This window comes from Sylvia atricapilla, chromosome 14, assembly GCF_009819655.1.
Source record: "Sylvia atricapilla isolate bSylAtr1 chromosome 14, bSylAtr1.pri, whole genome shotgun sequence".
Classification (NCBI taxonomy): Eukaryota; Metazoa; Chordata; class Aves; order Passeriformes; family Sylviidae; genus Sylvia; species Sylvia atricapilla.
This window is the reverse complement of record NC_089153.1, coordinates 1,326,698-1,340,517: the sequence shown is the minus strand read 5'-3', so window position 1 is coordinate 1,340,517 and position 13,820 is coordinate 1,326,698. Positions and strand designations below refer to the sequence as shown.

The window sequence follows — 13,820 nt, the reverse complement described above, 5'->3', positions numbered from 1 at the left end:
GCAAAGCCAGAGGCTGACGACAGGGCTGAGGAGCTCTGGGATATCTGTGAGCTCTCCTGGAGCAGCAGATCAGAATTCAGATGAGGCTCGAGGCGGACTGGTTGGAGTGGCACAGGACAGGCAGCGTGGGCTCTGTGCCGGGACATGAAAGCACAGAGCACTGCCAGCAACAGGAGGCATTAATGAAATGTGCTTCTTTCGCTGGCTGCCTTTGAGCTGTCACCTGTGACTGCAGGAGCTGCCTTCCCGGGGCTGTGCAGCTCCCTGACACAGCTCTGCAACCAGTGGAAATGTCCCTGCTAATGGGGAGCACAACTCCGGGCTGTTTCTGCCGCTGCTGGCGCAGACAGGGATTTCTGGAGCTGTGGAGCAGAACCTCCCAGCCAGCAACATCTCCTCCTCTGACAGGAGGATTACTGCCAGCAGTGGAGACTTCTCAGAGTCTGACCCTTAGCTCTTTCCCTGGTATCTGATTTTGTTTGACAAAAAAAGGATTATTAAGAAAAAAATCAGCCCCTCCACTCTGCACAAGGGGAATTGGTGGCCTTCCTAGTCTGGTTTTGCTGCTGCCTGGCTGCTGTGCGTGGGTGCTGCTGGGTCCTCAAAGATGCCCTCAAATCCAAGCAAACATTCCTTGTGCAGGTGGGGTCACCGTGACCACCCTTTCTGCTTTGCAGGCTGCAAGGGTTGTTTCTGAAAATCCACTGTGTCCGCAGAACGTTCTGTGCGGAAATCCTCTCGTGCCCTCTGCGTGTGTCTGTCTGCAATGAGATGTCAGCCTGTGCAGGCTGCTCTCCAGGAGCTCCAGAGCCCCGTGTTGCACATGTTGGCTCCTCCTGCCTACCTGGGACCGAAGCAAAGTGCTAATTGTTGTGCAGATGTCATCTGCCAGGCAGGCAGGAGGCTGGAGGCTTGAAAGAGGCTGTGCTGTCATTTGCTACCAGCCTCCTCGGTACACGTGAGCTCTATTTTTATTGGGAGTGTGCGTTTGCTTTCAGCCACTGCTTTGTTGAATTTCTTTTTTTCTTTTTTTTTTTTTTTTCCTTTTTATTTCCAGGCTTGCAGATAAAGTTTGAGGGATACATCTATTTTTCATTATTCTAGTTTTGCTGCTTGTTTTATAACTGAAAAAAACCTCAACCAAACCCAAAAACGTGTTCCCTGTGTAAAATGCAGCAGTTTGTTCTGAGATGAGAGGGGATTAATTGTGTGTTGTGGTCATCTTGGACTGAGGTCATGACTGTGGCAGTGTCTGTATGGGCACAAAGATCAAGATCTTCTGGGAGCAGAGGGAGTTTGAGTCTGTGCATTGTGCCCTGGGTGTGCCAGCTCAGGAGCCTGGGTGTTGGTTGTTACCTGTTTTGCTTGGCCATGTCCCAGGAGAGAGATGGAGGCTCTGGCCACAGGCTGGCTTATGAAAATAGGAAGCTTTTCATCTACTCCAGCTCTGGTTTAATAAGGGCTGGCTTATGGGTCCTTGAGGTGGTTCTTTGACCCTTTAGGAAAGAGGAGACACTGAAGGAGGAAATGGGAGGTGATGCTTTCCTGCACTGTTTGAGTTAAGCAGGGCAACTCATTGCTCAGAGATGCTGCGGGTGTCAGAAATCCAGATCTGTTCCAAAACCAATCCATGAGAAAAATCCAGTTGATGTGGCAGAGGTGGCTCAGAGGTAGAGGCTGCTGTTCAGGAACTCTCTGGCTCAGGAGTTTTTGGAAGATGCAGAAGTACATCAGATATATTGTGACCCTGCTCCCTGCTCTGTCCCTCTCCTGTCCACCACTGACCAGTGGGATGTGGTGGGTTGTTTTTTCTTTTTTGGGCAAAAACCAAGCAGGGAGAGGATGAAGTAACAAAATAGAGTGGAGAGACAAGGCACCAGGGAAAGGATGGAAGGAGAGGAAGCTTCCCTCCATGTCTCTGGGGGCAGAGGCTCTGTGGTGGCAGGAGCTGGTGTTGGGTGCTGCTGTGAGCAGGTTTTCTGCTTTGTGGGACACAAAGTGGTTGCTTCAAGGAGGGAAAACTCTGCTATCTGATGTGCCATCCTGATGGACAGCATGGCAAGATATTTCGGACTGCGTGTAGGGGAGGAAATTCTTTAAAACCTGTATAGGAGTAGGAGCAGACTTGATGGAGGGATGAGTAATGAAGGAGTGTTTGAACGGAACTAATCAGTCCCATCTTCTTTCAAAAGACCTCATTTAGTTTAATTTAGCAGCGTGTAAATTTAGAGCCAATCAAAGGAAATACTTGTGCAGCCTGTGTGCTGGCAGGCTGCTGCACTCCCTACCCCAGCAGCGAGCTGAAGGCTGGAGGTGGATCCCGAGCCTCGTGTGGCGAGGCAGCGGGGGCACACGTGTGCGTGAACACACGCAGGGTGGGCACACCAGCCCTGTGCCCGGGGACTGGCACCCAGCACAGCAGAACCCTCCATTTCCCCCCTGTTTTGCCCAGCAGGAGCTCTGTGGTCGGTCAGGGTGGCTCTGTGCCATGGCTCTGCTCCCTGGGCCCCCGTGAGCCAGCTCCTGGCCCCACGGCTCGGCTGAGCCGCTGCTGTGAGCAGCAGGGAGAGCCTTGTGTTGCAGGAACCACCAAGTAAACCTCGATGACCTCTGCAAAATGTTGTTTTCCTCAAGAAAAACCTGCATATGGATTAGATAAACCCCTGATCCTTGGGCAGCTGGTCGTTTTGTTTAATTTGAGTTAACACAGCTACTTCTGTGCTTAAAATGAGGCACGGGCATAAAAAGCCTTCCTTCAGAGGATTGCACTGCTTTTTATTTTTCCCTCTAGTTGTCATCCATGGCGCTGACAGAGTGATTTTAAACAAGTCTTGCAGGTCTTCTCATGTTTTCCAGGATAGATATTATCCCCTGTGGGGTCAGTATAAGGTGCTTGGCATTACCTGTCACAAACCCCATTAGCAGTGAGCCCAGCTGCCCCCCACGAGCCCGGTGTGCTCACACCTCGAGGTGTTGTGCTTCCTGCCATGTCACACCCCGATCCCATGCTGCGTTGCAAAGTGTTGTGTAAAGAGTCCTGAAACCTGTGAAAATGGAAAAAAAAATACAGTTGGGTTTGTTTTGCTTTGCATTTCAGGCTGGTGGCAATGTCTCGCTGGGCTGGGCTCCTCTCCACCTGTGCCAGAGTCAGCCTGCTGCTGCTGCTGGGTTCTGTGCTCTTCTCCTGCTCCAGCCTGAGTGACACAGTGCCCGTAAGTTTTGGCTGCTCCAGTTGGATTCCAGACTGATAAAACATGGATGCTTTTTGCCTTTAAGGAAATGCCCCTTGTTCTTCAGGAAACCTCTTTCTCCTGCTTGAATTAGGAAAACAAACCAAAAAGGGTTTTGCTGATTTCTATGTAAATGAAGAATGTGGTGTGTGGTGCTGCCCATTTTTGCTGAAAATGCTAATGAAAATGGGGTATTGCAAAGCAACTGTGGCCAGGCAGTGACAGCAACACTTAAATGAACCAAGTCACATCCTTTTCTCCTTACTGAGCATTTAAACCCCGGCGCTTTTCCTGGGCAGAGCCGGTAAACATCAGCTGTCTCCATTATGTGTTTGAGCAGATCCAGCACTGGGGGGCTGGGTAGTAAATTTACAATAGCCTGTATCACTAACTCCGTCTTGGATAATCACAGAGCTGTGGAAATCAGCTAAATAATAATGGTCCCACTCACTCCTTTTTAGTCCTGTTGAGTCTTGGCTCGGAAAATGCTAACATTGATTTTCATCTGCACAACCTGGGCTTTTATGGCTGTGATTGTTCCTGAGCTTTAACCATTTGTTATAATTTGAACAATTCCAAGCCCCTGATGCACTCAGCAAGAGCAGGAGTTAAGATCTGGTTTCTCATGCGTTTCTGAAATTACAGTCCCTTTCCACAGCTGAAATAAAAACATTCTACAGGTTTGTCAGCCACCTTTGTGTGTTACCACAATCATGGAATGGTGGAATTGTTTAGGTTGGGAGAGACCTTTATGATCATTGAGTACAGCTTTTAACCCAGCACTGCCAGGCCACCACCAACCCATGTCCTCAAGTGCCACATCCACGCTGTCGTTGCTACTGAGCATGTTTTGCTCAGGTTGACATTTCTGTTGCTCAGAAAGACTCTTCTAGGCTGGAAACAGATATTTATATGCAGAGCATCCAAATTCTGACAGAAAATGTGCATGCATTTTTTTTTTCCCAAAGAGTGGAAGAACTGAAGGCAGAATGTGTCCCAGAATTTCCAGTTAACCCCTGAATTTACTTACATTTTCCCCTGTGAAAACATTAATCCTAGGGATTAATATCCAAACACTTCATGAAGTGAGCTGTAACTCTATTCTAACTGCCAACAATTAGGACTAATCATTCCCTGTAGGGTGGTTATCTCAAATTCTTCAGCAGTGACTGAATTGGTGATCTCAGAAGCTGAAAATGTAACCTCCAGCAGACACTGAGTTGTGGGGATGACGAGTCTGGACCAGTTCATCTGTTCCTGTTGGAACCAGAACAGCCCAGACCCAGGAGTCAGTGCCTGGTGTGAGAGTACAGGTCATTACTGTGCACTCTGCAGAGTTTTATGTGACTCCCACCAGCTCCCTAGGGAGGCTTTCCATTGAACAGCAAGGTTTCCCTCACAGCAAGGAGTTTTTCCCCTGCTGTTCTCCCCTGTTCTTCCCTTGGTGTGACGTTGAACCACTCGTGCTGGCTGCTGTCCCACACCTCTGCCAGCCTCGTGCTGCACTTGCCATGGAGGTGGTGATTAAATCCCTGCCTCATTGTTTTAAAAGACTTGGAGAACACTGGGAGCAGGTGGACAAGATGATCCTCACATTTGTATTATGTGGGCAACTCGGTGTGTTTTTTCCCGTGTCCTATTTTGGAAATAGCTGAACTATTTTAGCTGAAATCTCCAAGCCTGAAATAAGTGCATTTAAGGAAAAAAAAAAAAAAAAAAAAAAAAAACCCAAAAAAACCACCACGACCAAAAAAAAAAAAAAAAAAAAGAAACAACCCAAACCAACCAACAAGCCTTGAGGCATTCCACTCGTGTGGAAAATTTCAGCTGAAAAAGTTAAAAGTTTGACATATTTTTAGGCAAGGGAAAATGGGGTCTTACAACGTTACACAACCCTAATAATAGCCAGGGCTCCTGCCTCTGACTGAAATACAGGTGAGGCTCTGTGAGAGCTGGTTTGAAACCTGCAACCTGCTCTGGAATAGGAAATAAGCTGCATTGCTTTGTTCAGCACAAATGTCATGCTAGTTATGCATGTTTAACCTTTAATATACTTTAAATCTAAATTTAACCATGTGGAAAGAATCTCGGATGTCAAAAAAAAAAAAATCTGCTGGCGAGGGAAAAAATTTTGTATTCTCAGCCAGCACTAAATTACCCAGATGCAATTGCTAATGAGCTGAATCTCTTCTCTCCAAAAGGAGTTTGCCCTTACAAAAATAGAAGAGAGCGACATAAAAGATGACAGTGGGAAGGAGCCAGTGACAGAGGATGACGCCGATCCTGAAGACCTGGAAGTGTTTTACCCCACGGATCAGTGGCAAACGCTTCGTCCAGGTAACTGATCCTGGCTAATTATAGCATCCCTGTGGAAGCCCACCTGCCAGCACTGACAGCAGCCCTGCAGACACTCCAATACCTGTTTGTTCCCATGACAATGTGTGCTTTTGCTGGTGTTCACATCAAGAGAAGGACTCGATGACCCAGTGCAGGGACTGGAGGCTGTGGGCAAAGCATCCAACGAGGGGAGCGGTTGCTCCAGGACTTTCAGGTCACTGGAGCAGGAGGAGTGGGCTGCCAGCCCCCTTGTGGGTGGGGGGCTGTCTCTGTCACTGGCTCCACAGCCCGTTCTCTCTTCATTTGTCAAGGGCCAGGTTTTATAACGTTTGTTGGCACATGGATTCCCAGGTCTGCTGTGCTCCAGTGTGGAGCTGCTCAGTGGCAAGCTGATTAGGAGCTGTCACTGGAGCACTGCACAGCTTTTTAACAATGGGTTTTCTGTTCCTCGGCCGTTTGAAAGCTAGCTTTTATTCCCATCCATGCAAACCACAAAAATCTCTTCCCTTTCTTTGGGTTGGTGTCTTTCATTAGATGTGCCTGGGACTCTGTGGTGAGAGAAGCCCAGCAGAGCAGCTTGGCCTCGGTGTGCTGGGAAGGCTCTGGAGGGGCCAAACCCATTCAAACACACACAGATGCACGTGTGCATACACATTTCAGCAATTAGCCTGTCTCTGGGGTCCTGAATGAGCTGTTTAATCCACTTGTGCTTTGGTGTCCTCATGTATATGCAGGTGTAATACCTTCCCACCTCACAAGGGTGAACTAAGTAGTAATTAATTTTTATAAAGTGCTCTGAATTTAAGAGCTTTATCCTGTGCTCCGTATTATCATTGAATGAATAAGTATGGGTTCCATTTGTCTTGAAATTTCTGCCAGATATAGCAGAATGACTTTTCCAAATGTAAATCTTCGTATAACACAAATGGCTACAAAAGCCCCTGCATTCCACAAAGCTGCAGTATATACTTATATTCCATTTCTGTACCATTATGTATGGAAGGCGTGTGGTGTCCCTGCTCATTATTCAGCCTGGCAGATCCCCACCAGCTTTGTTGGAGCAGAACATGTACATACTTGCAATCATTAGAAACCTCATTGCAGGGTTTGTTCACAAGCACCTTCTCCACCGCTCTGGTGCCTTATTCTGCTTCATTTTTGTAGTTATTCCATGTTGGGCACATGCAGTGAAGGGCTTGTGGAAGTGGGGAGCTTGTCAGTATTCACAGAGGAGAGTAATTTTGGTTACTCTTCTAAAGACTTAAATGGTGTCCTGCCTCATGTTCTGACTGCTACAGATCTCAGCACTGGGGACATGGCACAAAGAGGAGCTTGCCTTGGTCTCCTGCTGCCAGCCTGGGGTTCTGTCTCCTGGGGGTTCCTCTGGAGTGGAATCTCTGTGAGGATTGGCACTCACTCCTTCAGCAGCTGTTAGCCAAGGCTGGGGACCCTGCTGCCAGCATCAGCCCGTTCCTGTAGCCTCTGGCCCTAAGGCTTTCCCAGTGTGAGCACAGCTCTGTGCTGGGCAGGGAGCTCCTGGCACAGGGGAAGCTGCTGCTGTGGCTGCCCAAGGATGCAGCTTTTGATCCTGCAGCAGAGCCACGCACCTCAGCAGTGTGTCTGATCCTCTGGTTCTGCATCTTGCCATGTTTTCCATGTGGCTGCACTCAGTGGCAGCCCAGCAGAGCTGGGCTGGGCTCAGGAGTTTGCCTTCTGCTGCCCATCTCTCCAGGGCACCTCCACTCCCTCTCCCATTGTGTTCCTGCAGCAAACTGGGCCAGCCTCTCTGGGGGAAGCAAATGTTTTAATTTAAAATCTGGATCTACAGTTCTGAACACTGGGAGGGAGCTTGGAGCTGCATTTTCCCCATCTCACTCCTGTTTCAACTTGTTCCTGTTCTGAGCTCACGCAGGATTTTTGTGCTTCTCTACAATGGTGCAGCAGCTCATCTTTTATAGATGTATTCCCAGTTTTCCTCTGAGTTTCTAGTTCCCTGTTGCTAATTGCATCAATCCACGTTTCCACTGAGACTGCAGCAGTGTCATCAACCCGTAACCTGTCAAATCCCCCCCCCAAATTCAATTGTTATTGTATCTGTAGCGCTTTGGGCACTTGTTCCTCGCTGTCTACGGTGTGAGCTGGATTTTGATCAAGTGCTTCCTTGCACTTTGAGCACACTTCAAGCTGCTGGAGGTAGCTGGATGCAAACACAGAGAGACAGTTGCCCTAAGAGCTGTGCCGCCTGTAATCTGGAAGCAAGACCAGTTGTCTCTTCTGCCAGGCAGCCAGAGCTGACGGCTCTGGGAAGGTTGGTGAAACTTCCCCAAGCCCTTTAACACTTCGTTAGGCATTGCTTCTTTCTCACTTGGCACTAAATAATGCACCAGGTGCAGGGCTCAACTGAAGGGAGATGTGTGCCTCCGAAAGGCTTCCAGCACCTCTGCTATTGGACTTGTTGGTATCATCTGTGGGGCTTCTCCTGTCTGTGGTGGAGCCCAGAGGAACCTGCAGGGGTTTTGGGGTTTAGTGAGTGGGAATGCAGTGTCCTCTGGATGAAGGTTCACACCCTGCTCAGGCTCCTCATGGACAGGTAACTGTTCCACTGCACACACAGGGTTTGTTTGAAGTTGTGCTTCCTCTGCTGTTTTTTTCCTTTCAGGATACACTTTCTTTGGATGATAGTACCCTTAGGAGCTGGAACCTCTTTTTGCTTTTGTTATTTGGGCACCAAATTTCCCAATATTTTGTTTAGCATTTCTGATGATGATTGGAAATTGGATTGCTCTGACCATTTAGTTGTATCACTGAGCAGGAGATTTTCCACCCAGCATTAGAGTGGGAAATTTTCCACCTAGCAGTGGCTCCTCTGGAAAGACTTTCCTGAAGATTCAGAAAAAGGATATAAGAGGGCAGGAGTTTAATTGGGAAAGGAAAAGGGGATTAATCACACCCCCAGCAGTGATGAGTGGAGAGCTGGGGCTGCACAGGGCCTCTGCTCTGCCCATCCCCGTGGCAGCAGCACTTTGCTGCTCCCTGATGTGGCAGAAACCCTTTGGCAGGTTTTCCAGCTGACAGTTGGGAGTTAATGAGTCCAGTTTCCAATCCAGATGGACAAGTGAGAACCTCCTCTGCCCAAAATATCAAAATATTTACAGATTGCTCTGCAGACAGGCAGCAGGGGAGAGTGAGGCTGCAGAGCAGCTCCCTGCGAACGGGAGGGCTGGAGCAGAGCCTGGCACTGTGACTGCACAGCGTGGATCTCTCTGGGGTTTGGATGGATGTCTCAGGGCAGGGCAGGGAGCTTGGCTGGCCTGCACCTTCAGCTGTGGTTAAAGCTCTGCCTTGCAGAGCTGAACCTGCAGTGACTCCCCAGTGTTTGTGCTGCCCAGAGTAATTTTCTGAAGTGCCCGATTATATCACAGTTAAAAACCAAGGAGCCAGAGCTGCTGCTGCTGATCAGGCTGCCAGAGTGAAGCTGATGTGAACATGCTGTTGGTGCTGCTTCTGCAAAGATGAAACCATCTTATGTTCAGCAGGGAGCCAGTGATACATTGCTTGGCATTTAAATATCCATGGCTTCAGCTCCCAAGGATCCTCAGGCTATCTTCGCTGCTCCTACTTGTCACGGGTCTTCTCCTGTCTCATTTGCTGCTCAAACAAGGTTTTACACCTGTGGAAACACAGCTCTCAAGGCAGCCACGTTTGGGAGGTGTTTTCAGAGGCTGCTTGGAAGGACTTGCTATGGAACGAACAGGACTGAGGATGGCGAATAACTTGGTTCAGTTCCATTGCCAGTCTGTCTTCAGCTCATTTTGGTGGCCAGATGAGCCAACATTGCTGTGAGCTGAGAAGAGGTTCTTAAAGCTGGGGGAGGAGGGAGGCAGGAGGGATGCCTTTGGCTCAGGGGTCCTGTGCCAGGCCTGTCCCACAGCCTGTGATGGTGACATGGTGGCTGCTGAGGTCCCCCTACACCTTGTCTGTGGGTACCTTGCTCCTGCTGCTCTCTGGGATGTCCTGATGTCCTGAGCTGCAGCAGCTCTTACTAATTCCTTTGCTGAATTAATCACTGTCCAAACCATTGGCTTCTCACTGACCTGGACCTAACTCAGACAGTGGTGGGCAGGGTCTCTGAAATATTTATGGCAGCATGGTCAAGCGAGGGCTGTGAAATACAGAGTGAAACAAGCAGGGTATGCTCCTTTTTCTAAAGTTTGACATGTCTAATCCAGGAAATAGAAGCCTCATCAGATCAGCACAAATTTGCATACAGAGGGAAGGCAAATGGAATTTTAAAAACCTCATCTATACTAGATGAAACACTTCTTCCCGGGTTTCCTTATAAAATGACTTGTTAGTGATGTGCAGAGGGGAGAAATCTCAACTCTGGAGTTGTTATGATCTTGTCTGGCCAGAGCCAGGAGAGCTGGAGGATGATTCCAGCAGGTAGGAAAGGCCAGGCTGACTTGAGAGCAAATGTTCAGTGCTTGGAAGCTGAGTTATGGTCCTTGGTAGCTCTCCCTCTGCTTGTTTTCAATCTGACGTCTTGCATAGGAGGCTTTTCATCTCCTAAATGTGCCTTGTGCCTGTCCTTTTTATTGCCAGCTGCCTTCATGGGCTCCTCTCTCAGCTTCCTGCCCTCGTGGGCTCTCCTTTGCATCTCACCTTCACGTCACAGGGTGCAGTGTCCCCAGCACTGGCTCATCCCAAGTCCTTGGCAGAAGTGCCAGGAACTGCAGGTGCTCCTGCCTTGGGTGTGGGGCAGTGCCAGGCAGATGTGGCACACCAAGCACGTCCTCCATGCCCTCGTCCTGGTCTGGGTAAGAGGGATAGTGGTGTTGCTGCTGGTGGTGAAAGGACAGGGTTGGGGTCCAGAGATGCTGGGATGGTGAGCAGACAGGTGCTTCCCAGCCCCCTGTTCCAGCAGGGAATGTTGGAAGGATGCCAGCTCTGGACAGGGAGACACAGCACAAATGTCCCTCACTGCAGCTTGATTTCAGCATCTCTGTAATGAATTGGGAGCCAGTTTTTACCCCTCAAATGCAGGTAAAACTTCTCTCCTGTTATTTCCAGAAGTGGCAGTGTCCTGGCTGCACTGGTGTGGTGAGGAAAAGCCCTACATGTGCTGCTTGGATTGCTCGAGTTCAGCAGCAAAGGAGGCTTGGGGTTTTTGGTGTGTCAGGTCAGTCCTGTCCCTCAGTGGCCATGATGGTACTGGTTTCACTAAACAAACTGGTTACAAAAGTCTTTTGCAGTGATGCTCCTTCTGCCAAAAACTAACTGTGCTTCTGAGTAGCCAGAATAAAAGTTTGCAGCTTCTCTAAAACGCAGCCATGGGCCAGGCTGTGGGGCACTGCCAAAACAAGGGTGCAGTGCTGTGTTTTCAGGAGCCAAGCCAAGTCTGTGGAATTCTGAGCCCTGCAGGCTATTCCAGGTGATGTGGAGTGGCTGTAAAGCAGGGGATGAGGTGCTGAGAGTCAAGCAGTGGTTTTAGTGCAACAGGAGGAGGTTAAGCTGCAGCTTTCAGAATAATTTCAAACTTTGCTTTAAAGATGCTCAGGCTGCTGGTGGTGTAGTAACAGTAGACATCAGCAGTGGGAATCATTCCCGTGGTTAAATTTACATTGTTTGGTGGGGGAAAAGTGCTTTGAAAGAAGAGAGACTGCTTCCCAGAGAAGACATCTCTCATTCCTTTCTTTTATCTCCTCCCTGCCAAGCCGGGGATGCTGTGAGCGTGTGAGCTGCTGAGAGGTGCTTAAATGTGTGCTGGGTGATGAGGAATATCTCGCTCTGGTTTTTATGTGCAAGCAGGCTGTATTTTCTGCAATAACTCTAATAACCTTCGCGGGGCTGTTTAGAAGGATGAACCTCATTAAAGAAGAGGTATTTAATAACAGGCCTATTTTTATCTCTGTCTTTATCTAACAGTCTGCACATTTATTTCAAGCTTGTAACAGTGCTTTGGAAGAAAAATGTTTTCCCTCCTCTAAAATGTTCTGGCAGTGCTTCCAGCCTGGGTTATCTTGAATTTCCAGTTTGGCTATCACCCCTCCTCCTTCCAAAGCCAGCAAGCCCCACCAGGCCCCCGGCTCCAACATTTGCTTTGAGTACTGTGGGAATGTGGTTTCAAAACGTGGGACTTGGCTTGCAGGGTCACTGAAACAGTTCTGAAGGTTTGATCAAACATAATCACAGCAACTCCCTCAGGCTTCAGATGTGTGCTCTTGTGTGGGCCAGGCATTGCAGTCACTGCAGTGTTTGCTGCAGGATGGGATTGACCACACGCTCTGGGAGAGGCTGGCAGCTCAGGGGGTCAGGCATTCCTGCAGAGAATATTTCTTTTTCCCCTAAGTTTATCAGTTTTATTCTGTCATTTCATAAATTTAACCCTGAGCTGGAGATATCTTGCAGACACTGTGTTTTCAGCCCACTCTCCTGTATTTGCTGTCATTTCCTGGTGGTGATGGAGGCAGCCCCAGCCCTGAGGGGAATGCACCATCTCTCCAGCTCCTTTTTCTCATCCATCCCTTTGGCATTGCTGCCTCTGTATTTAGACCCTGTCCTGACTGAAGGTTTGCTGGAGCAGAAGCCCCTGAGCCTGTGGCCAGGATGACAATTCCTGAGCCCTTTTTGCAGGATCCACGTGGCCATATGCTCCAGGAGCTGCTGGATTTGGGCCCTGGGATGTGTGTGGCAGTTGTCACAAAAGAACTTGGCTCTAGGGGCTAATTCCTGTTTTTTCTTATCTGTTCAGTCTGGACCATGTACATCCCTAAACCACAGTTTTGCAGCATTATGTTTTTCCATAATTAGGGAGTATTTTCCATGGTCTTGCTCAGGCCCTTCCTCCCTGTGGTTTCCCACATGGGCTGAAGCCTGACTTACTGAAACTTCCACAGAACTGATGCTGGGTGGGCAAGGACAAGGTCAGAGGGTTTTCAGGCAGTCAGCACAGTCAGTTGGCTCCTGTGAGGAATATTTCACTTGCTCCTTCACAGTTCTTGCCTTCAAATTGTGCTCTTGCTCAGATGATACTCCAGCTTTTTTTTTTTTTTTCTTCCCTTTTCCTTTCCTAAGTTATTCAATTTTCCATACATTTATTTATAGGGTCATTCAAGCAACAGGTCTGCTTTTTCCACAGGTCCTTCCAGAGCCATGTGCTCTGCCTGCTCCATTCTGATGTAAAAGCACCTTGCTCCTCTGAGGGAAATTCAGAATACCCATCCATCTGTCTTGAGTGAGTGAGGCATTTTCTCTGAACCTTGCCCTCTGTTCATTTCAGAATCTGCAGGGAATTTGGGACATAAATTAAAAAGCTATTTTATGTTCCTTGAGGTCTAGAAGCTGGTTTTGCATTTGTTCTTGCTTAATGCACGCTGAGATAAATGGCTTTGCTTTCCTGAAGCTGCTTCCTTTGGCATCCTGAGGAAGCTTCCGAGTTAAAAAATAAATATGGCTGTTTTTCCAGCCCTGCTTTACCAGCAAAAGCTGGGGAAAGAAATGTAATCTCCTTGGGTTTGTCCTGATGTTTTGTAGAACTGATACCCATTTATTGAAAGAACTCTTCCATGGTAGATTCACGTTTAATTTTTTATTATGTGTTTACATTTTGGAAGGAGTAAGGGCGGTGGTGTTGGAAATTCTAATGAGGGACAACATTTCTGATTCAAAAGATCTTTCTTCATGCCAGAGATTCCTCTTCCTCTCTCTTGATTTTTTTGCCTGCTCCTTAGGACTGCAGGAAGTTTTGCTTGGGTCATTCACTTGCAACAGGATGTAATCTGAATACAGAATTAATGTATGCAGGCTGTCACTTGGAATTGCTGCTGTTGTGCTGCTGGAGAGCTCCCAGGGCTGCAGAGTCCTTGCAGGCGGCAATAACAGGAATGTGCCTGTGATCCTGCAAAGCCAGAGGAGGAAACACGGAGCTGCAAGTCTCTCCCATCACTGCAGGGTGTGAATAAATAGATCTAATCAACAATTTACATGTTAGCCCCAGACCAGGTTTTATTTTTAGGATGTGTCATTCAGCCCAAGTGAAACCTCTGCATCTTGGGCTGGTGGCATTTCTAAAAGCACCTCTAAGTGATCACTGAGGCTGGATTTTAAGCTGCATTTACATTTTGATAGAATCTGCTGCTTTTCTTATCTGAAACAAAGCCCACCTGATCTTCATAAATTCCAGTGTCGTTTCACCTGCTAACCAGGGTGCTACTAATTACAGTTATCTCCCTGTTCTTCACCAGATAATACACA

The 13,820-nt window shown here is 48.3% G+C and overlaps 1 protein-coding gene across 3 annotated transcripts in view; it reads left to right on the top strand.

Annotated features, from left to right (window-relative positions):
* The window catches only part of SIL1 (SIL1 nucleotide exchange factor), a 93,565-nt gene that overhangs the window by 18,632 nt on the left and 61,113 nt on the right, over positions 1–13,820 (top strand). For all 3 annotated transcript variants that reach the window (XM_066328875.1, XM_066328873.1, XM_066328874.1), the window contains 2 exons: positions 3,098–3,212; positions 5,432–5,567. In XM_066328875.1, the coding sequence (XP_066184972.1) occupies positions 3,108–3,212; positions 5,432–5,567 (241 nt within the window). In that variant the 5' untranslated portion in view covers positions 3,098–3,107. The remainder of the gene's footprint in view (positions 1–3,097; positions 3,213–5,431; positions 5,568–13,820) is intronic.